The 22,818-nt window shown below is 32.5% G+C and overlaps 2 protein-coding genes across 2 annotated transcripts; both read left to right on the plus strand.

Moving 5' to 3' along the window:
• Positions 1 to 6,353: 6,353 nt before the first annotated feature.
• Positions 6,354 to 8,485, plus strand: LOC114188966 (ATP synthase gamma chain, chloroplastic-like). Its single transcript, XM_028077651.2, has one exon. It carries the CDS (start codon positions 6,536 to 6,538, stop codon positions 7,583 to 7,585), a length of 1,050 nt encoding a protein of 349 aa, XP_027933452.1. The 5' UTR covers positions 6,354 to 6,535; the 3' UTR covers positions 7,586 to 8,485.
• A 5,287-nt stretch (positions 8,486 to 13,772) lies between these two features.
• Positions 13,773 to 15,291, plus strand: LOC114188714 (protein S40-6-like). Its single transcript, XM_028077335.2, has 3 exons — positions 13,773 to 14,061; positions 14,174 to 14,218; positions 14,431 to 15,291. The coding sequence occupies exon 3, from the start codon at positions 14,441 to 14,443 to the stop codon at positions 15,059 to 15,061; it is 621 nt and encodes a 206-aa protein (XP_027933136.1). The 5' UTR covers positions 13,773 to 14,061; positions 14,174 to 14,218; positions 14,431 to 14,440; the 3' UTR covers positions 15,062 to 15,291.
• Positions 15,292 to 22,818: the final 7,527 nt, after the last annotated feature.

The raw sequence follows: 22,818 nt of genomic DNA on the forward strand, positions 1-22,818 counted from the left end.
TCATCAGAAGTGGAATATGGATCCATATGTCTGGTAAAACAAAATCAAGTTTTGTGGTTGTAGGTCCAAATCTAGGCCCCCGGTGTCTGTATTGTTTGTTGAGTTTATTAAGATTGATATTTAAGGCTTACAAAGACCTCACTCCTTTCATATTTTTCTTTCATATGTACTTGTTGCATGAACAGAAGAGGAACCTGCTCAGTGAGAGTTGTTCAGGATATTATTGATGGATCTTCTGAAGATTGACTCATGGATAATTTCTATTAATACCTTTAGAAGATATTAAAAATTTAGATAAATCTTTTATTCTGATGTAGGACTCTTAATATTTAACAAATATATGTTTATGTAATATTTCATGAAGAATTACAGATATGTAAACTATATATATGAATATGAAGTTATGTTACTATTAATGTTCTCTCAAAGAAAATCTTATGGTAAAAGAAAAATTAATTCCATATCTTTTTATCAAATAATAATCATTTAGTATAGTAGTCGGGGCGTCACATTTTATGTTTGCGTGTGTTGTCTTAATTGAATATGTGCATTTTTTATAATTGATGTGGTTATTTGTTCTTGAAATTTTGTGTGATTGAATTGAAATTGTTTTCCATTGGCGAGTGATTTTAGGATGTAGTGAATTGGAGTGTTACAAGTCATGGCTGTTAACAATGCAATTAATGAAAAAGTTGGTCGAATTTGCTATTGTAGTTTGTTGTGCTTTTGATGTCCTTAGTAATGGAAAGTCGTAGTGTTATAACTTATTTTTGTTTTTGGTGTATGCTAGGCTCGGTTGCGTACATTTTGTTATACAAAGTACATTGTCGAAATGAACGAGTTGATCTTGGACAACCACCATGCAAGGATTGGAGATACACCAATCAAATGGTGTTTTCACATGGATAATACGCTACTAATTTGCAACCCTCTTATGTTAGAGTTGGTGAAGCATTGGTTTTCTGTTAACAATTCATTTCTTATCATGCAACGATCGGTTCATTTAACCATATCTGACATTTGTAGGTGTTTAGGATTGGGTGTAGGTGGAATAGACGTTGAATTTGATAGAAATGTTTGTGGTAGTATGTGTTCACTTTTGAGTGGTAAATTGATAACAATTGATAATATTATTGACAAGATGAAATCTTTGGTAGGCAGTGAGGTTGTGTGACATCCCATTTAAATAGATTGATCTATTAAATAAAACATCCCATATTCATAATAATAGAGAACAAAGCAACTGATGAAAAACCATAGTCAAGGAGTGCACTTTTACAGTCATCCATAAGAGTACTTGAAAGGGGTTCTTAGGCATACAACCATACCATAGCCAAAACAGAATCAACAAGGTTCAGAGTTAAGCAAAAGAAAAGCTCCTAGAGCTAGGAATTACAAAGGCACTAGGGCCATAGAATGCTCCTGAGAGGCACACAAACAGATCCCCTAAGCTGCGCCACTGCCACCACCAGGCCTACTCCCAGAATTTCCTCCATCTGCTCCAACCAAGGGTGATCATCGCAAAAGAGAAAAACATAACAAGAACATAAACAGAAATGCAAGGGTAAGCTAGCGTATTAAGAATTTTATCATGGTATAACAGACAAGTACTTAAACAGTCCAAACATCCAACACCGTAGGCACAGAGAATCATGTTATAGCAAACAAGCAGGACCCTATGACTCAATTATCCGGATACATATGCTAAGATCGGATTCACTGGACACTTGCACTTGTGGTGGCCTCTACTGCTCTGCAGAGCCATTGTCAATGGGTTTCACCCTACCACACACAAGGTTAGCCTTTAAACGTCTAAGGCCATTATCCTGCCAGAGACTAGGGCCTCCCGCCACTCTCACCACTTGGGTCAGTTTGCTCTACCTGAGACTCACTGACCCATTAGAGTTTTGGGATGCGGTCCTAACTTGAATCCATATCTTAACATATACACTACACACCACCATGGGGTCTCTCCACGAGATTCATGGAATTACGCCTATCACACACCAAATTCATGTCTCTTATAACACAACCACCACCTTTATTTCATACATCCAATTCTCATGCAAGTTCTCATCCAAATCCATGTGTTACTCATGCCAACATACCAACTTTTAGTTCATAAGATTCAAGCAACCATATATATTCACATGCTTTAGGTTTTGAAAAAAAAGGTAAGTAAATAAATCACACAATTCACCCATCAAACAAAGAGAAAAACATAATTGAAGCCACCCGCTGCAGTAGCCTTGCTCAAGCTAGGAGTCGTCGCCCAGACGAGAGAAGTTGTCTCGCTCAGGCGACAGGCTCTCGCTTAGGCGAGCCTACAACAGTGGGTCTTGGAAAGTTTCACGATCCCTCGCTTAGGCAAGGCTGTCTCGCCTGAGCGAGCTGGCCTGTCGCTCAAAACGCAGCCCCTCACCTGGGCGAGTGCTCGAGGCAGAACTATTCTTGCCTAGGCGAGATGAGCTCGCTTGGGCGAGAATATCAGTTCTCCCCCACTATTCCACGCATGCAAGGCAGAAAAAGACATAGAGCAACTTCTAGAATGTAAGCCAATCATTCACACATGATTAATATACCATTCAAGTAACCAAAACCCAGAATAACTTGCAAGCATACACAAATAAATTTAGAACTTGAAAACCTAGCTCCCTTTACCTCTGTTTTGAGTACCAAAAGCAACCAGACCCTAACTAAGGGGGATATCGCAACTCCAGGAGCTAGAGTAGAGCTGAAACATGAAGATCCATACAAAACGAGGTTAGGAATCTTAACCCTAACTTGACCAACGTGCTCAACAGTAAAAAGGGGTGAAGAAATGGACGAAAACTCTAGAGCTCGACTTACCAGGAGGTACAAGATGGGTTTTGCTAGCTTGGAGACGAGAGAAGATCGTGTGCCCTAGCAGAGCTCTAGTTGGAGAACATATGAGGAATAGAAGGTTGTTTTCTGAAAATGAGACAGACAGCAAAGTTTAGGGGCTAGCAAGGGTATTGGGTCCCCTAGAAGGGCTGGTCTTGGGCCTACGAAGAGGCCAGGCCCAAACACACAAAACTGAAAATGGGGCTTACAGGTTGACGATGTGAAAAATGTATGTCATTTGTATATTTTTGTTTGTTTTGCCGTACTTTATTTTCCAAGGAATTCCAAAAACGTGTGTAATATTCCTTGTAGTATTTTAGACAATATAGACAATTTATCGAAATACAATTGGACGAAAGCAGTTCATAGTTATTTGGTTAAGAGCATTGGTCGTGCATTTTTTGCACTAGGTCAACGTAAGATGTGCCTAAGCGGTTCAGCTGCAGTGCTGCAAGTAAGCATTTGAATTATATATGTTGATATGTAATTTCCTTGTATGTATAATCATTTAATGAACGTTGTGTTTTGTTGTAGTTATGTGCGGTTGAACGACTCGGTTTATGTGGCCCACATAGAGAGGTTGTTTTTCCAAGAATACTAAGTTAACCGGATGTTAACTTGAAGTCAAGAAGCATTGAGATGATTTTTCTAGACAACCAAGTAATGAATATGAACTGGTCAAAGAAATTAATTTTTGGTTATGGTTATGACTTATTAACATTACTCTTTAATGTGTTGTGTGATTAAGATCATTTGGGATTACCGTTTGACAATAGAGGATTTTGGCAATGAATTGATTTGGGCATCATTGACTCTTAGTGAGGATTATGAGTGTAAACATGCAGATGAAGATGACACGTCAGTTTCTAAGAAAGATTTGTTAAAAAGGTTGAAAAGGCATAGAAAAAGCATACGCAAGATGAAGAAGCTCATTTCATTCTTGCATGAAAATATTATGTCTACATCTAATGCAGCAGAGGGAGATGATGGTGAAGAGGCAGGCGCAGAATGTGGTGTACTTGAAGAAGCGCATTTCATTCTTGCATGAAAATATTATGTCCATATTAATATTAGTATATTTTTAATACTATGTAATTTTTTTAATTTGTATTTTGTTTCTCAAATAAATGGTCAAATATTGGGAACCTCTGAGTGTTATGGTTTTGGTCTAGGGAAGAAGGTTGATAACTTGGTAATAATAGATAGGCTAAAATCGTGTATTCTAGCTTATGCTGCTGTGACATTTAAGTAACCATTGACTCTATGTGTAGGTTGTTCTTTTTGCTGCAAGCACCATGATGTATTTTGAATGACGTCTGTTTGGGCATGTTAAGATGATTGCTTTCAATCATTTATATGCAGTAAATTTTGTACATTAATTTTTTACCAATTTCGACAAAAGTTAATACTATATTGTGTTATTATTGTAGACCCATGTCCTTCACGACTCTCGCAAGATGAAGGTTAACAAACGTTAATAAACATTGAATGATTATCAGAGCTACTATCGTCTAAGACTATTTATGTTACAAGACATCTTGACTACAAATTTTGTGGGATTCATTGACTTAGATGTGTTTTAATAGTATTAATTTTGTTTGCGTTCATAGTTGCGGATTTTGATATTATTTTTAATATAGTTGTTTGTCCCAATTGTTCATGACAATCATTGGTGGTGCTATGTTGTGAAGTGTGATTCAAAACAGTTTTTTGTGTTAGATTCATTTGGCCATTCAAGAAAGGACCGCAAAAAGATAAACAATGTTGTTATAAGTATTTAAGGTTAACCATGCATTTATTACAAAACAAATTTGCATGTGTATGTGACGAATTGTTTTTGTTGAACTTGATAGACACATAATATGGAAATGTTATTTGGGATGTTGATGAATTATAAGGATGACTCAAAGCCAAAGTTTAAAGTGCAAAACGAAAAAACTTCAATTGAGCCAAACTTGTAAGTTGTTTAAGTAATAACTTTCATAAACATATAATTAAATTAATATTTATTGTCTAATCATTGGTTTTTAATGGTTTCGTAGATATGATTGTGGTGTGATAGTTTTAAAGATGATGGACATTTGGGACGATTCCAAAAAAAATGATGGGAATAGCATGCTTGCTTATACCAATGTAAGTTCCATATTGTTAGATGTAGTTACCTGTTATTGATGTTTAACAATAATTTTTGAATGTTTTTGGTAAATGTTTGAGTTCATCATAATTTATTGTGTAGGAACAACTTCAACATATCAGGAAGTAGTACATCTGTCAATGGGTACTGGATATAGACAACACCGAACGACAAAAAGTTCTTGAAGACTATGAATTAATCATCACAAGTTAGATGTTGCTTTGTACACTTGTTTGCCACGTACATAGCTAAATATCATTTTAACATCAACTATTCCACCACATAATAACTTCCTACATTGACTATCTACATCATCGTCACTTAGATCAATTTTTTTTCCCAATACTCGAAGATCCAACCCTAAACAAACATCTAACAAATTAAATTCAACTACTTCCCTACCAACAACAAAACAACCCCACCTTTCAACCCATTTATAACATAAGATAGATAAAAAATTCTGACTTATCTTCACCGAATGGTTTAAGGACATCAACCACCAAAGCGGTGTGCCTGCAATTGACTCTTTTTGTTTCACACTTAATTTATCATTCAAAGTTCCAACATATTTCACTTTGCAAGAATGCTGGAAAGACATCTGTGTAAACCAAAATATTGTTAAATCATACAAAATGTCCATCGACAAAGGAATTTCAAACAAAAAACCAAGCATACCTTCACATCCTCACTCAAAGGTCCATCGTTATGGTGTTTAGTACCCATAACCAATTATTGAAACGAAACGATTTAAGTTTCACAAATCAAACCAAGAACATCACCCCCGATTGTTCGTAAACAACACCCACCACTCCAAACAGGATTTCAACAACAAATACACAAAATTTATAATCAGATCTAAAACAATAGCAACCTTGGAATGAAATAACGACAATGCGCACAAGGTTGGAGAAAACTTCAATTTCTAAGTTTCTTCAACAACAGAAACCCTAGGCTCTTTTGAGAACTTCCTGTCCAACAAAGATTTCAACTTTGATACAAGTGTTAGATGATGGAAACCTTTCCCCCGATTCTTCTTCACAAATTTGCATTTATAAGCGTTAAGAACCCTTTCAAATGACCCACCACACATGCGACCTTTCACTAAAAATTCACAAAAACATTTATGTATTCAATTAACAGATAAATATATGGTGTTAAAATAACGTTTTCGATCTTATAAACCGTTGTTAAAACTCTTATGTGTGATATACCTGAAACAATCATTAAAATTTCTGGAAACAATAATGTTTCCTATTTTTTTTTTTTTCAAAACACACAATTCAAAGGATCTTCTGTGCATTATAAAACAAAAGTAATTTTTTTTATTTCAATAATGCATAAAAATATTTAATGAAGTCCAGAAGCAACTAGGGGTTGGAGGAAGGAGGTGGCTCACTTTTCACTTCTCTATGCTCTAAAACATACTGAAATCAAATATGCACTACCACAGCCACACTGACATTCTTGAACTGAGATAACAAATGACTAAACAAAACCACCCAACAACACAACCACCCCTCTGAAACAAACATAAAAATGCAATTTTCCTCTTCCATGTTTTCCCTCTCAAAATCCAACTTCTCTCCGGTTCGCCCCACCCTCTCTCCGGTTCGCTGCGGCATCCGCGAGCTCCGCCAACGAATCCACACCGTCCAGACCACTCAAAAGATCACCGAAGCTATGAAGCTCGTCGCCGCCGCTAGGGTCCGCCGCGCTCAGGAGGCCGTCGTCAACGGTCGCCCCTTCTCCTCAAACCTCGCAGCAATGCTGAACGACATCACCCAGCGCCTCAAATACGACGACGTTTCCACCCCGCTCACCGATGCCAGACCCGTCAAGACAGTGGCCCTCGTTGTTTTCACCGGCGACCGTGGTCTCTGCGGCGGTTTCAACAAGTGCGTAATAAAAAAAGCCGTCACGCGAATCGAGGAGCTGAAGAAACTCAACCTGGGGTGCGTTGTCATAAGCGTCGGCAAAAAGGGTAACTCGTTTTTCACTCACAACTGCGAAAAGAAATATCCTTTTGTTAAAGTCGACAGCTTTATCGAAATTGGAGGTTTTCCCACCGCAAAGGAGGCTCAGGTCATAGCTGATGATGTTTTCTCATTGTTTGTTAGTGAGGAGGTGGATAAAGTTGAGCTTGTGTACACTAGGTTTGTTTCACTGGTTAGGTTTGAACCTGTGGTTCAGACTTTGCTGCCTTTGGGGGAGGTTTATGATGTGAAAGATGATGTTTTTAGGTTGAGTTCTAAGGAGGGGAAATTGGCTGTGGAGAGGGATGTTGTGAGGTTGGGGAAAGAGGGTGAGGTGTTTTCCCCTCTTATGGAGTTTGAGCAGGATCCTGTTCTCATTCTTGATGCCATGTTGCCTCTTTATTTGAATAGTCAGATTTTGAGGGGGTTGCAAGAGTCTCTGGCTAGTGAACTTGCTGCTAGGATGGGGGCCATGGCTTCTGCCACCGATAACGCGGTTGAATTGAGTAAAAGACTTTCGGTTGAATACAACAGGGAGCGGCAGGCGAAGATCACAGGGGAGTTGCTGGAGATTGTGGCTGGAGCCGAGGCTCTAACATCAATTGACATATGAATGTGACTTGGTTTTCATTTTCCTTCCATGGGGGATCAGTTGTTGGAGCTGAGGTACTAACACTATTGACTGATGAGTGAGACTTGGTTTTTGTTTCCCTTATCATTGTGTGGTGTTGAGCACTAGCTTTGGATCCTTTCTAGATGCATTTGGATCAGCCTCAATTTGAGTAGTTGAATTTTTCATTGTATAACAATCAGGGAGAAGAGAATTGGATTTATAGTAGAGATTTCAGATGGAGATAAGTCTTTCAGGAGAGGCACCATATGAGAAGCATGAGATATGATATGAGCATTCTTCAAGATTTCTCTCTGTTTGAGATGTTGATCAGACATCACTCTTTCTCTCCTCAGTGATTGTTGAGTAATGACAAACTTAACAGCTTAGATCTCAGTTGGATGGAATCCAGTTGGAGAGGACCCAAACTAAAATGCTATTGAGTATAGTTCCTAACTTTATGAAACTAAGTCTTGAAATTTGTAAAATGTTGGAAAGTGTTATTCACTTTAGTCTTGTGCCAATGAAAGTGGTAGAGAAAAAGGAGTGGGAACGATACTTGCAAGCTGAAACATCCGCGAAACTAGGCATTGAAATGAGTTTTGTAAAGTTAGGATTAAAGTGAATAATGCTTTCAATTTGCATGCTAAAGTGAGGGTTTGCACAGTACGGAGTTGAAGAGTTTCCAACTTCACTAATAGAGTCTTAAAAGTTGATCGAGAAATCATGTGGAGAGTTTTGACCCGTGTCCAAAAAAGCGCATTGCTTTCCTTTAACATCTTATCATTGTAGTTGCTTGCTTCTTGGTTTTGTAAATCAAGAGTTAAAACTTTGATTTAAAGAAAACTCACAGGATCAAATCAAAGAAATCTCAAACTCTGCTTATTTCTGGTTTGAAGAAAACTTGAGTGATCAGAGCATAACCTTACCCCCCTCAACTTTCTAATATTTGTTGCCATGCATATCAAAAGAAACTCGGTATAAAGCTACTTTCCCTGTTTGAATTATTGATGGAATTAAAGTACGTATATGAAATTGATTCATGCATCAGAATGGTGCTGACAGGAAAAGCTAAATATTTTCCATGAAGTAAAGTCTCTGAGGCCTATAATTGATGAATAGGAATATAGGGTACCTTGAGATGACAAGATCTTCACGCGTGCTTCAGTAATGTCTGAATGTCTATATCAACCTATACTTGACCCACATTCCTGGGTTTTGGTTTGTAACCTGGAACTGTAGATTGCACTTCTACTACAATTTGACCTTTGAGGTACACCTTAGATTTGGAGGGGTTATAGGCCACGTGCTGTGGAAGTAATAGCACATGTATGTCTGAAAAAAAATAAGAAAAATGAAAGTAATGTACTTGTTAACACAATTACTGAAATCTGTCTGAAATTATAAATTTGTTGGGGATGTAACTTCATTATTAAGTTTCATTCATGTTCTTATAAAATCTAATATAAGAATTTGGTTTGTTTATCTACTAAATCTTATTTATTAAATACTGATGAGAAAATTAACTGCATATAGTTCAGTACTTGAATGATTTATTATGTATAGGTATGCAATATTGACAGATAATTCCTTATCAACAGGTTGTTATTTTATCTTTAAAAATAAATGGCCCCCTTTAGAAGATGATGATAAAAAAGAATCCTATTTGCATGACAATGAATTTGGTGGGCCAAATTAACTGGTAGTTATACTCGTGTGAAAGAAACAGTAATGAATGAAAGTTGCAGTCTTTATTGAGTACATAGTATTTACTCAATCAAAGTTCTTACTGTGCAGGTTTTTATCAAACCAAAGGTTGAAACAATATTCTGAGGAAACTTCGGAAGAACACAGTGAAATAAGTTAAAAAGGGTTTATAAAAAAAGTTACAAGTTATCAGAACACCATATTCACTAACATTAGATATTCCTACATGGATTATTCCAAGGACCACAACAAGAAGCATAATTTTACACTTCTTAGTTAACTTTCTTGGATCTTCAATGAGGACAACTGAGAAACACAATTCAGATTTCACAACCGATGAACATTCTTTAGCTGCATTAGAATAATGTTGACTTTTCTTTATGTTTCCAAACCCACTCATAATAATTCATGCAGCATTAATGGTTGGAAAAAGAAAGGGTGAAAAACAATACTAACACTGGTTGGTTCACTGCACATGGATTATAATACTATATATATATATATATATATATACATGTATGTATATATATCTATCAGCCTCCGCCAAAATTGACTCGCCTTAAACAAATCTATCTTTCTCATCATCTATTCAAAATGTCTAATGTATGGTTTCATCAGTAAAAACTATGGCCTCTATCTTGTCATATGCATGACTCACAATTTTCTTATCAATCCATGATAAGGACATTTTCTTTCTCACTTTTATTCTCCTTAGCAGAAAATTATGTTTCGGACTCCATCAAACACTAAATGAAAATCTGATCATTGGATTAAAATAGTGTTGGACACTTCCATCAGCAAACAATGACAGTTTATAGTTTTTAAAAGTTTTTTTAGAGTTTCAGTATCAGAAATATAGTTTTTTTATACTGAAAAAAAACTCTTCTAGTATTGTATTCAAAGAGATTATATGAATGAAAATGATATTGGTATCTCTTCAAGAATATTTTGCTTTAAAGAAGGAAATTGAAGGTTGAAATATCTGTATCTTATTCCACAATAGACAAATCTCAAAGAAAAATTGTTGAGTTCAAGTAGATAGGCTATAATTCAGAGGGTGGCTCCAGAAATCAGGCTGTGATGTCTGTGTCCCATTCCATTATATGCACATCCTTTCAATAATGGTTAACAACATTGCATTGTATTGTAGTCACAAATCCCTATGCATGATTTTCATTAACTTAACACCAACTTGCACCAAAAAGTGAGAATAGAATAAACCCATATGGCTCATGTTTTCTAATCTTGCTATAAAGTTCAATAAGATCACAAAAGAAAAAGTTTCCCACCTTTGTTTACACCAATACCAAACCAAATCAACCTTAACATGATTATTTTAAGAATGCTTTAAGGTGAGATAATTAAGTGCCACAACAATAACACTACTTGTTTGGTCCCATGTTATTCACTTTTACAGTCGCCACACTGTTCTAATTTTGTTGAAATTATTAATTGGTTCTGACCTACACCACTTGTTCATAGTTCTCACTAATCTAGATCTAACATTGCATGTTGCATAGAGATTGATTATCACTTAACTGTTAATATTGCATGTTAAATAGAGATTATTATCTCTTAACTGTTAATATTGCTTGAGAATTCATGTAATATGATTTTAGTTTAATTAAAGATTTTTGCATTTGCGTCTTTAGTCTGGAAAATGATACTTTGACTCTCATTCTTATCCTTTATTCTTTAACGTAATATAAAGTAGGTTATTGATTAATGTATCACTGTCTTTCTTATAACTTTTTACAAGAATTAATGATTCATACTAAGTAACGTCAGAAAATATAAAATAAGAGTCAAAAATATAATTTTTTCTTTTACTGTAGGCATACTGAAAATCTATTAGAATAATAGAAAATATATGCAATCCTAAAAGATGATTCTGATTAACCTTTTGAAAATTTCTTACTTTTCAGATTCTTTAGACATAATTATTCTCACTTTGAATCTTAACGTACAAGGACTTTCGTAATTTTAAAAATATTAAAATATATTTAATTTGAATTATTTTACTTTTTCAAATATTTTTTTTAAATTTGTCGAGTTTTCATTTTTTTTATTTAAGTAAAATATATTTCAATTATTATCAAACATAAAAATGATTTTAATATAAAATTAAAAAATGTAAGTGAATGATGTTCTTAATCGACTAGCATCCATCGAACAATAGTATCATTAACGTTGACTTAAAAAAACTTTAGTTAATAATAGTTAAAAACAGTATCAGTTTACATTCATAAAAAAAATAACCTCAAGAATATTATCATAAAATAACTAGTATGAATATCAATTAAAAAGATATAATTTATATTTATAAAAAAAATTCAATTAAGGAACTATGATTGACATCGACCACAAAAAAAAAATCTGTCAGTGTTGATTAGAAAAACTCTAATTATATAAGAAAAATATAATTTTGATTTATGTTGGTGTAAAATATTTCTAATTGACATATGCTTAAAAGTAATCCTTAATTTACGTTACAACTAAAATATCTTTAGTTAACACCAACAAATGAAAAAACCATGCTCAAAATGCATGTCGGTGGATAAATAACAATAAATGAGAAAATAACGAAAGAAAAATAATTAATATCAATAGACTTTAGTATGAATGAATCCCCAATCAACATCAATTGAAATATAATGTTTGAAATTAGATTGCTGAATCTAGTGATGTCAATGGGGGCGCATTGTATGATAAGAATAGTATCTTTTCATATCTTATCTATGAATAAATATTTGTTCTGTATACGTTCTTAATATTTACGGGTACATACAAATATTTACTACAAAATAAAAATAAATATTTAACATTATATTTTCATAATAAATTTAAATAAAATATAATACATAAATTCATAAATTTCAAACAAATCTAAATAATTCATTTAAATAATGTTGAATAACAATTTACAAAGAAATAGAATTTTTTTAAAACCAATTAATAAAAAATAACACATTCAAAATCAATTATTAATATTTTAATAATATTTTTTTATTTAATTTAAATTAGAGTATAGCGAGTATGGATATCTACAAGTATGAATATTATGATAGATGTACTTGTCCCGTTAATATATGGATATAGAAAGTACCCATATATATTACTCGCAGATATCCATTTACAATATACATTTATTAACTGTTGTGGTTTTATCCGTAATACGATATTTCTACCAAAAACAAACAAAAAATGAAAGGATTTTGAAATACGTAAATATGAAAAATTTTAATTTCTTATTTTTAAGTTAAGTTTAAAATTTTATATTTTAAATTATTTCGTTAATTTCTATTTTTTTTTATTTAAACAACTCTGTATCTAAATAACATATTTCACCGAAAGATAAATAAAATAAATTCTTTATAAATACCACAATCTCTTTTTTTTTTCCTTTCGTTACACGTATCACATTCGTTGAATGTTAACTAATTGATGCATGTGGGTCACGTTGTTGTTCACAAGGAACTTCCAGGAAGGACACCATTAGGTGTCAAATAACATACAAAAACTCGTTTTTATTTTATTTTATATTTTATCTTTGTTTCTCAAAATATTTTTTGAAACTTGAAAAAAAAGTTGAACTAAATAAAAAACGATTACATCAAAATTTGAAATGTAAACTGAAGTCATGAAGACAGAAATCTTAGGACACATGTCCCTTGAACTTAGGATCCTCGTGTGTTTTTCCTTACGTATGAATCACAAAGTTAAAATCCAAGACCACATGTTCGAGGATTCTAGGCCACTTCGAACCAGTGCCACACAAGTTGGTGACTTGGTGTTTTTGTTTTTAATATTGTCAGATCCTTGTTTCTGCCACATCACAGAATTTTCCGTGTGTCAATTTTCTTTCTCTCTTTCTGTACTATCACAATATGCTTGCTTTGGTTATTATTAATATCATATCATAATAATAATAATAATAATTATTATCGATGGTGGTATCTTCCTCCACTTGTTACACCACATAAACAAATCGAAGTGCAGAAAAAAACAAAACATGATTGTGTGCCTATTTATTTACATGCTTATTTGTTTATAATACAAATGCATAGCATTTGTATTCTTTCGTTGAAAACTTTGACACTTTGTCTGCGTCTCTGACAGTAACCATTCTTTATCTATTAGCCGTCCATTCACAGCGCAATGGATGTACATTTGCCATCATTTCAATGTTCATCACTTTTACCGTTTCTTACTGCAAATGAATTCACAGTTTTTCACCCTTTGGTGCTGCATGAAAAACCAATATGCTGCATAAAAAAACTACTCAAATTGTGTGTGGTCATGGAAAGTGGGCTTGTGAAAGATATAAATGGAAAGGAAAAGGAAACCTGAGTCCTGGGATTGCCACAAGAAAAAGGTAAAGACACAAACTTTTTTTTTTTAATGTTGTTGTTATTGAGATGACTAAGAACAACTAAGCATCCACTACTATTGAGGACTATGTCACATGAAATTCAACATCTCTTGTTCCTTTCCTCTATTTTGCATTAAAGATTCCATGAGATGCAATTTCAGATAAAGTGAGTAAAAGGGTTTTACTGCTCCTCTTTATCTTTCATTGTCAAAAGTTAGTCCTCTCAGCTCTCAAGAGTTAAATACATGGATAGATTCATCAATTAGAGGATCCATAGGGGCAGAACCAGAACTAAGCTCTGTCTTATTCTTGCCCCTTCGGGTCTTGTTGCTGTTGTTCAGTTTTTGTGGGGTGCCCTTCTGCTACATAAAATCTATATACACTCCTTCAATCAATAGAGGTAATTAACAAAATGTTACAAATTTTTGTCTACCTCAAAATTCTGATATCAGAATCAAAAGGGACTCATCTCTAATTTCAACTTCTCTATATATATGTTTTCAATATTTCAGGGAAGAACAAAAGGTAAAGCCTGCTCTCTAGATCTTCTGAGAAAGGTATACTATTGTTTACCTTAATGGAATATCATATCAAAACATGCTTTTAAGATATTTGTATGAATGCTTCAATGAGTCTCTCTCTCTGTTCTCTTCTCTTCTCTTCTCTTCTCTTCTCTTCCCTTCTCAACTTTCAAATTCCTTTCTTTTTTTCTTTCTTTCATTCTTTGAAACTTTATTAAGCAATCATGGAAGTGATTTGGACCATGTAGGAAGTGATTGATGGAGGATAATAACTATAACAGGCAGAGGAGTGGAATATGGAGATGCTTGAGAGATGGAGACTTTGAAGAAGAGGAAGTTTGGGCTGTTTTCAAGGAAAGACCTGATTACAACAATATTTCTGGTGTTCACAAGCCAAAGGAAAAAGGGTCTTCTCCTCTTGCTGTTCCAAGGACTCTTCCAAGTGCTGCAAGGATGATTCCAAGGACTAGTAGTGGCAATAGCAGTGCCAGTTCCTCTCATGAAGCCAAGGTTCTTCAGCAATCAGCACCTCTCAACATTCCTGACTGGTCACAGATTTATAGGAACAAGCCAAACAACACCCCCAACAGTGTTTCAAAGTTTGGTGGCTATGGTGATTTCTACCATTCTGGTGAAGGTGATGATGATGGTGAGGGTATTGGTAATTATGGTGGAGGGTACAGTGATGATGAGGAAGAAGAAGATGATGAGTATGACACAAAGCTCCCTCCACATGAGTTTATTGCAAGAAGGCTTGCAAGGAGTCAGATATCCTCTTTTTCAGTTTTTGAAGGTGTTGGAAGGACCCTCAAGGGTAGGGATCTCAGCAAAGTGAGGAATGCTGTTCTCACCAAAACTGGTTTCCTTGAATCATTGTGAAAGAGGTTTCCTTGAACCAAATTTGTTATGTATAGAGGGGTAGCCAGTGGTTGGTTAGTTCTTGAGATTGTGTGATGTTGTGTATGGAAGATTCATTGAGGCTTTTACCATGAAAAAAACAATGATTCAACTTGGTTCTGGTGGCAATTGAAACTGGCTTATGTCAAACTTATGGTGTGTCTGGTATAAAGCCAGCCATTAATCATTTTCAAGAACATAAGTGTTTTTAAGACCAATGTCATTTACATTTCCAAGTTTTTCACTAAATCTTTAACAAATAAAAAATCTAATGAGTTTGTTTCTTTAACATTAACTTTAAAATTTGCACCTACTTATATGAATTCTCTTTTTTTTATCAGAGTTTTTATATATATTTTCCTTCTCTTGTATCTCACTTTTGCTCTACCTTTCTTTTTATCTTCTCTGTTTTCTATAACATAATTTATCACATCTACAACTTTTTATCTCTTTTTTCTTTATCTCTCTGTTCATTCCACCACACATTCTCAAAATGGGGTGTGTTGAACTTTTCCCAAATGAAATCAAATCCAAACACTTGTTTGTGCACTCTTTTCAAAGAGTGTGCTAAGAATAATCTTGTCCAAATCTTTGACACCCATTACATAATGTTTACCATTACTATTTCTTTTTGTGTTACAGGACATGATTGAACAAGAAGAATGTTAATATACTCTATGACACCTTTTTAACAGAGTCTCTATCATCAGTTAAAAATACTAAAAATAATTTTTGTACATATTAATTTGTACTAAACAAATTTTTGTGTGTAGTGACTGAGCTCTTTATGACATAAACTATTGATTGAAAAATAAAAAAAATAAAAAAGTAATGGGTATTTCCAAAACAATTAACAAAAGAAAACACAACAATAATGATATGAGTCAAATTCATATAAATGATTGAAATTACTTTTCTTATAAAATATTAAGAAAATGAATTTAGAAATAACATAATAATGTGGTTAGTGACAAAGAGTTCAAATTCTCGGTCCAAGTCCAAATCCAAATATTATTACAAGTGGAGTTTAAGTTTAATTCAATTTATTAAACTGATTTATAAAATGAAGTTTGTATTCCACTTATATATTATGAATTTTTCTTATCTCTAATTGATGTGAGACTTTTTGAGAGTTAAGAGTTAAGATACATGAGTTACGAAGAATTATAAATAAATTTGAAGTGTGATGTAAAGTTTAAACTCTAGTAAATCCAAGTTAGACGAAGAAGGCATGAGAAAGTTGGAAGATAATTTAAGTTGATGGGTTATAGTTCTACAATTATTGAATTATACATATTGTGGGAAATTGAGAGAGACACGGCACCAACTTGGTATCTTTAAATTATTTATGAAAAGAAGAAAGGTTTTAAAATATTATGCAATGATATGTGATAAGGGAGGGATAGAAAAGAGTGAGTTGTCTCTATCAACTCCAAATGTTGATCTCCAAAAAGAGAAAGATCAATCCCAAAGAAGCTACGTATAGAGTTGGCTTTCTTTACACTTTCTCAAATTTAATGATGTTCTATCTCTTACACCTAGGCATTGTGTATGCATTATTGACTTTCCCATCTTCAAAATTAGTGCCCATTAATTCAATGTCTAAAGAGTTTTTAATCTCAAAGCCACATACTTTTGACATTGAGTTATAGACAATCTTTTCTTAAAAATGTTATATATTTTTTAGTTTTTTTTTTCTTTTAGAATCGGACAATATATCTATCAAATAAATTTTTTGTTATGATAGACGTTTTAATACAAGATAGTATAAGTGAATTTTAACTCTAATATAACTATATAAAATCGATTTATAATATAAAATTTGTACTAACTTATATTTTGTATTTTAATATATATTTTTCTTATTTTAACTCTTCAAAATATATGTAAATTTAATTTTAATTTTTAAAAGTTATCGAAAGTCATAAAAAAATTAAAAAATATAAATAAGAACAATTTCTATCTTACAATATGATTTTGTAAATTTAAATATTTTACTTTTTAATATAATATCAATATTTTAAATGATTTTGTCACATGTTATCACAGTGTTATTACATCATCCACAATTATGTTACGAACTATTAGAAGAAGAAAAATTGTATAAAGATGTTGTAAATTTTATGTTGTTATTTCGTGTTGTCGTTTTGAAAGAGTACAATTTTTTTGTTTAGGTTATAACATAGTACATATCTGCTTGATTACACGTCTTTCAAAATTTGATACGCATAATTTTTGATGATATAAGCATGTTTTGGTAACAAATACACACTAATATTATTTTTATAAAAGAGCAATTTTTTATCCTCAAAAGAGACGAAACTTATCTTATCACATATGCATATGCTATATGGTAGGTAAAAAATTAAAAGAATATTTAAAATTATTTAAAAAATAAACGTAGGATTATTTCGGCGTCTTTATAATATAAAATAAAAAGTGGTTCTATTTTTAATTGACTACTAAATTTATGATTACTAATAATAGCGTCATTTATATTATATCGAAAAATCGTTGACGATGAAGAAATTGCTATGAGCAATCAATGTCCAAATTTCCATCAAATGATAAGTTTTCTGGAATTTACTTCCAGCAGCCAAAACTTAGTTTTTGCTAATTTGGTCTACGAGTAAGACGCGACATTATCTACAATTTAATTTAATGTGTTTGAATGAAGTTAGGTTTAAGTAAGTGACCGAAATTCTATATACCTTTTCTATTTAATTAAGTTTTAAGTAATTTATACATTTAAATATTGTTGATTTAAATATTGTTGATATAGCTTTTATTAAAAAATAATTTTATTGAATATTGAAAATATTTTTATAATTTAAATAAATTTTAAGTCTTTTGTAAATTTAAGGATTTTTCAATTGAGTTGAATTATCGATAAGATGACATAGTTCTTATATTTTCATCATTTATCTTATTTGTCTTCATTTATTATAATTGTGAACTTGTGATAAAAAATAATATTGTTATTAACATGTGTTAGGTTTATAAGGAGGGGATATCACTAGTAGAACTGTTAAAATGGGTTAGAATCCGCGAGCCAACCCAGCTCACCACGGGTTTAGGTCGGGTTGAGTTGAAATTTTTTTACAAATTTTAACATGGGTTGATTTTTGACCCGACTCATCCGGGTTGAACCCGTGGTGAACCGGGTTAGCTCACCAACCCGCAAACAAAAGGGTCACACAAGTGTTGTTTTTTATTTTTTTTATTAAGTTGAACTTTACATTTGGGTCATGTTAGGTTATTTTTTTATCCAACACAAATAATTTTTTTTTTTTTTTGTTTTGGTTTGTATTTGGATTGTATTAAAGTTTATTTAGATTTTAATTAGAATTACAATTTAGTTTTGACCGAAAAAAATAAAAAAAATATATTTCGCTAAAAAGTGAGCCGGGTTGGGTTGACTCACTAAATCATCAACCCGTAGTGGGTCGAGCCGGGTCGGGCTAGGTTACCCATTTTGACAGCTCTAATCACTGGGGAGATATAACACCAATGAAACCTGAGCCCAACCTTTATGGGTCTTTATTCTTATATAGTGTTTTACTTTTTCATTTTTGGTCAATGTGAGACTTAGACTCACTTGGATTCCTAACAACAAGTGTATTTTGTTGCTTTCAAAAAAACACATGGATATTGAAATGATCATGTTTCCCAATGACTTTTACATCATCACCTATAATGATTAAGGTTGTTATTAATATAATGATAAAGATAATTCATTGTTAATTAACATATTTTTAGCAATAATAGTAAATTATTATTTTATCTTAACCATACTATCACTTTATTTACAATAAGATCTCACAATTTTAATCATTAACACAATTTTGTTTTTTTGCTTTTCTAAGTTTGATTTAGACCGGATGTAGATTCAGGAGACATAAATTTAAGTTTTTTGGAATAATAGACATAAATTTATGTCTGCTTAATATAGGAGGGCCAAACATAAATTTTGGCGTTCTACAATGGAGATCTTCAAATCAATTGCGGACCATTCCATTCATATCTAGAACCTCTTTTCATCAATCATTCACACAATCACACTATGATAGTAATAAGAGGCACACAACCTTTATCCTCATGCACAGAATCAACACATAACACACTCTAAGATCAACCTCCCAACCTCTAGTGGCACCTTCATTCACACTCACCAATCATCACAATAACAACAAACCCAATATCACAAGGATGCCTCCATTTTCTCTGTTGCTCTCGACCTTCAACTCTAATCTCTCCATTATCCTTCACCATAGACTCATCTTCTTTCATTAGAACAAAAAACATAACAGAACCATATGACTCTAGCCCCATTTTCTTCCTTTTCTTCACCTTCACTTCACCATTCATATGCATAACCCCTCCTTGAGACCTAATACTCATCCTCCATATCTTCCTTTCCAACATTACCCATTGTTTTTTGGTAAATCTAGTTTCCCTCACTATTTTGACACAAAGGGTTCACAAACTAGATGACACTAACACTACGTCATTTTTTACTTTAGACCACACTAAGCTAGCCCAGATGTATACAATTATTATCTAAACATAAAGAAGGCCACAAATATATTAGTGTGGCTTAAAACTACTAAGGGCCTCATTTTATAAATTGTTGGTTATTTAGGCAACACTTTTTTAAATGTCCATAGAAAATGTGGACAAAACAATAAAATTTTGGTCTCTTCATGTTGGGTATTGAGCTCCCTTCCTATGTGGAGAAAAGATCCAAAACTTGAGAAGCTCATGTCTCACTTAACCTAGTGGAGAGGAGGCTATAAAATAAATAGAGAGGCAGAACAATAGAGTCAGAACACACTAAAAACCCTAACACATAGAAGGAGAGTTAAAGGAAAATTTTGCTCACGTTTTTCACATAGCTACCCCCGTAAAATCGGCGCTACGGATTCGTTCACCGTTGGATCGGGCTGAAATTTGTACAGCAGGTTCGGAACTCATTGTTCTTCATTCTGACCGGTCGGATGGTTAATACGAGGTCTGAGTTTGGAGATATTAATTTCGTACTGCAGTAGTGATTTTATAGGTTTTTCTTCTCTTGTTCTTCTCTATTTGAAAGCTTTGTTGCTTTGTTATTTGGTTGGGTGTTGGCACTAATTTGTGTTATTGATTGAGACTTTTTTGTACTCTTGTTGATCATAGTGGAGCTATTTCTTTGGTCTGGACGACTTTTTACCCTTGATTTGAGGGGTTTTATTTGTACTTTTGGTGATTTATTATTGTGCTATTTGATTGTTACTCCTCATAGATTCTTGCAAGTTAGGGGAAATTATATCCGCTGCATTCTCTGGTATATTGTTTGTGTTGTTGTTTTCCCCATCACTTCATAATGTTGTTTCCTTCTTAGTTATACTATACACTATGAATCTTCTTCATAGCTATAGATTAGACAACATTGACATGACAACAACTGAACAACCATTGTGTAAAATAGGAATAAGGCACAAGTTTTTTTTATTGTTGGTTATTTAGTGAGTTTTATTTGCCTTAAACTTAGATAACATAAAAAAAATGTTACCTATTAATTTTAAGCAATACGGTAGAAGATGTTGATGTAATAGGTAACAATTGTTAAAATGTGGATAATTTAGACCATATTTTTAAAATTGTGGTAATTTAGTTTTAAATATTTTTAAATTACCATCATGTGACCCAATAATACTTAAATTGTTATAAGGTACATCAAATGTCTCGTGGAGGAGGGTAGGTAGGCGAAATCACAATCAAACAATGACACTTAGGTTGCTACAATCTTAAGTACAAAGAGTTCCATCCTATCTATTAGCTATAACTTTTGGCTCAGTGTTAAATGCTCAGTCCAACAATTGGTATCAAAGCCAAAGTCACAAGTTTGATTCTCAATGAGACAATTCTTGAGGGAGAGATAAGGTAAATTTTTGTTACTTTAGGCAACATTTTCAAGTTGTTTAAACTAAAAAAATCGTGTAGTGCAGTTCTCCCAAATATCACCTCCATTCCATTGTACCATCTTATTCTTTCCTAATTTATCTCTACATGTATAACAAAAACAGAGAGAAATACAACACAATACCACACTTTAGAACAAGAAACAAAGAGAAGAGGAGTAAGGGGATAGTGCGGTCAGTGCCACCAGTGCCTTTAGTTACGATGAAGTGGTGAATGGCAGTGACATCGAGTGTCGATGACGAGGCACTGCAAAAAAAGCTAGACGATCTCGCAATAAAAAAAATATATTTTAAAGTTCGTGTTCTATAATAAAGATCTTTAAATAGTCTGCAATATGTACAAAACAAAGAGAAACGTAAGAGGAATGAGCAAGAGTTCCATATTAAACGAAGAAAAAACAAAGAAAACTCATCGATAGAGGTTGCGAGGCTCATATGGGGTTGTTCGCATGTTGATGTGAAGAAGAAAGTGAAAATGAAAGTGGCGCCAGAGTTATATTAAAGGTTTTCCATTTGAGGCCCTCTGGTTAGAAGTAAACCCTTATGATCAAACAAAAATTTTGAAATTTATGTCTAACCATAAGGTTTCAAACATAAATTGACATTTGACCATAAGGGGTCATACGTAAATCTTGACAACTTATTTATAAAAATATCACATGCATTTTTCACCTATAATATTCATTGGTCAGACTTAATCACTAGACATAATATCCTCATTTTGTGCTAGTGAATATATGAAAATAGGTGAGTAATAATAACTATATATTTAGTTTAAAAAAATTACACAAAAGATTTAATTGAAAAATAATTTTTTGTATTAATAAATGAAAATAGGTGAGTAATAATAACTATATATTTAGTTTAAAAAAATTACACAAAAGATTTAATTGAAAAATAATTTTTTGTATTAATAATTCATCTTAAAATATTTAAATTTATAAGGGATAAAATTTAATAAGATTTTTTCATTTAAGTATTTTAAAATTTAATTTTGTTGGTAATGAATAACTTTATAATTACTTTTTTATCTTGTATCTCTAACTCATAAATCAAATAATTTTTTCTTCAATTTTTTTTATAATGATACTATGACTCACATCTTTTATTATATGACGTGATTTAATGTGGATCATTGGTTAATGTACCATTATCTTTTATTCCTAAAGAATCAATAACTCACGTTAAGTCAAGTTAGAAAATAAAAAATATGAATAAAAAAATAGAATCAAAATGATTTTTCATTTTTTTTTAACTTGCACGTCAACTTATTCTTAGATGAGAAGAAGAGATATAAACATAAAATTAAAGAAACACACGATTTTATTGATAAAAAAAATAAAATAAAAAAAAACTTAAATGTAAATAAAAAATATTTTAAATAATTTTTTAGTACAAACGTAACATTAAATTTATAAGATATTTAAAATTTTATTGAACTTAACTTTTATATTAAAGATGTTCTAAACTTTAGCTGGTGAGCTTAAAAATCTTTCTCCTTGAAGTAAGCAGATATTTCACTTTTTAACGTATAAAAATGGGAAGCAAAATTTATTTAATTTCAAGGATTAATGCTTACTATTCTGTAACAGCAAATCAAATTCAAATTAAGAAATTACTGTGATATTTGTTCGTGAGGAGATAGTATTTAATGACATTATGGTAGGATAATCTTAATATTTCATTAATATAACTAGTGATATTTGTTCGTGAGGAGATAATATTTCATTAATCTTAATATTTCAAAAAAATAAATTTAAAATATATTAAATCATTGTA

This window comes from Vigna unguiculata, chromosome 6, assembly GCF_037176805.1.
Source record: "Vigna unguiculata cultivar grain cowpea cultivar isolate G323 ecotype 2 chromosome 6, ASM3717680v1, whole genome shotgun sequence".
In the NCBI taxonomy this organism is placed as follows: domain Eukaryota; kingdom Viridiplantae; phylum Streptophyta; class Magnoliopsida; order Fabales; family Fabaceae; genus Vigna; species Vigna unguiculata.

Excerpts from the sequence above, each read along its gene's own strand:
- LOC114188714 (XM_028077335.2), top strand. The coding sequence starts at position 14,441 with ATGGAGGATAATAACTATAACAGGCAGAGGAGTGGAATATGGAGATGC.
- LOC114188966 (XM_028077651.2), top strand. The coding sequence starts at position 6,536 with ATGCAATTTTCCTCTTCCATGTTTTCCCTCTCAAAATCCAACTTCTCT.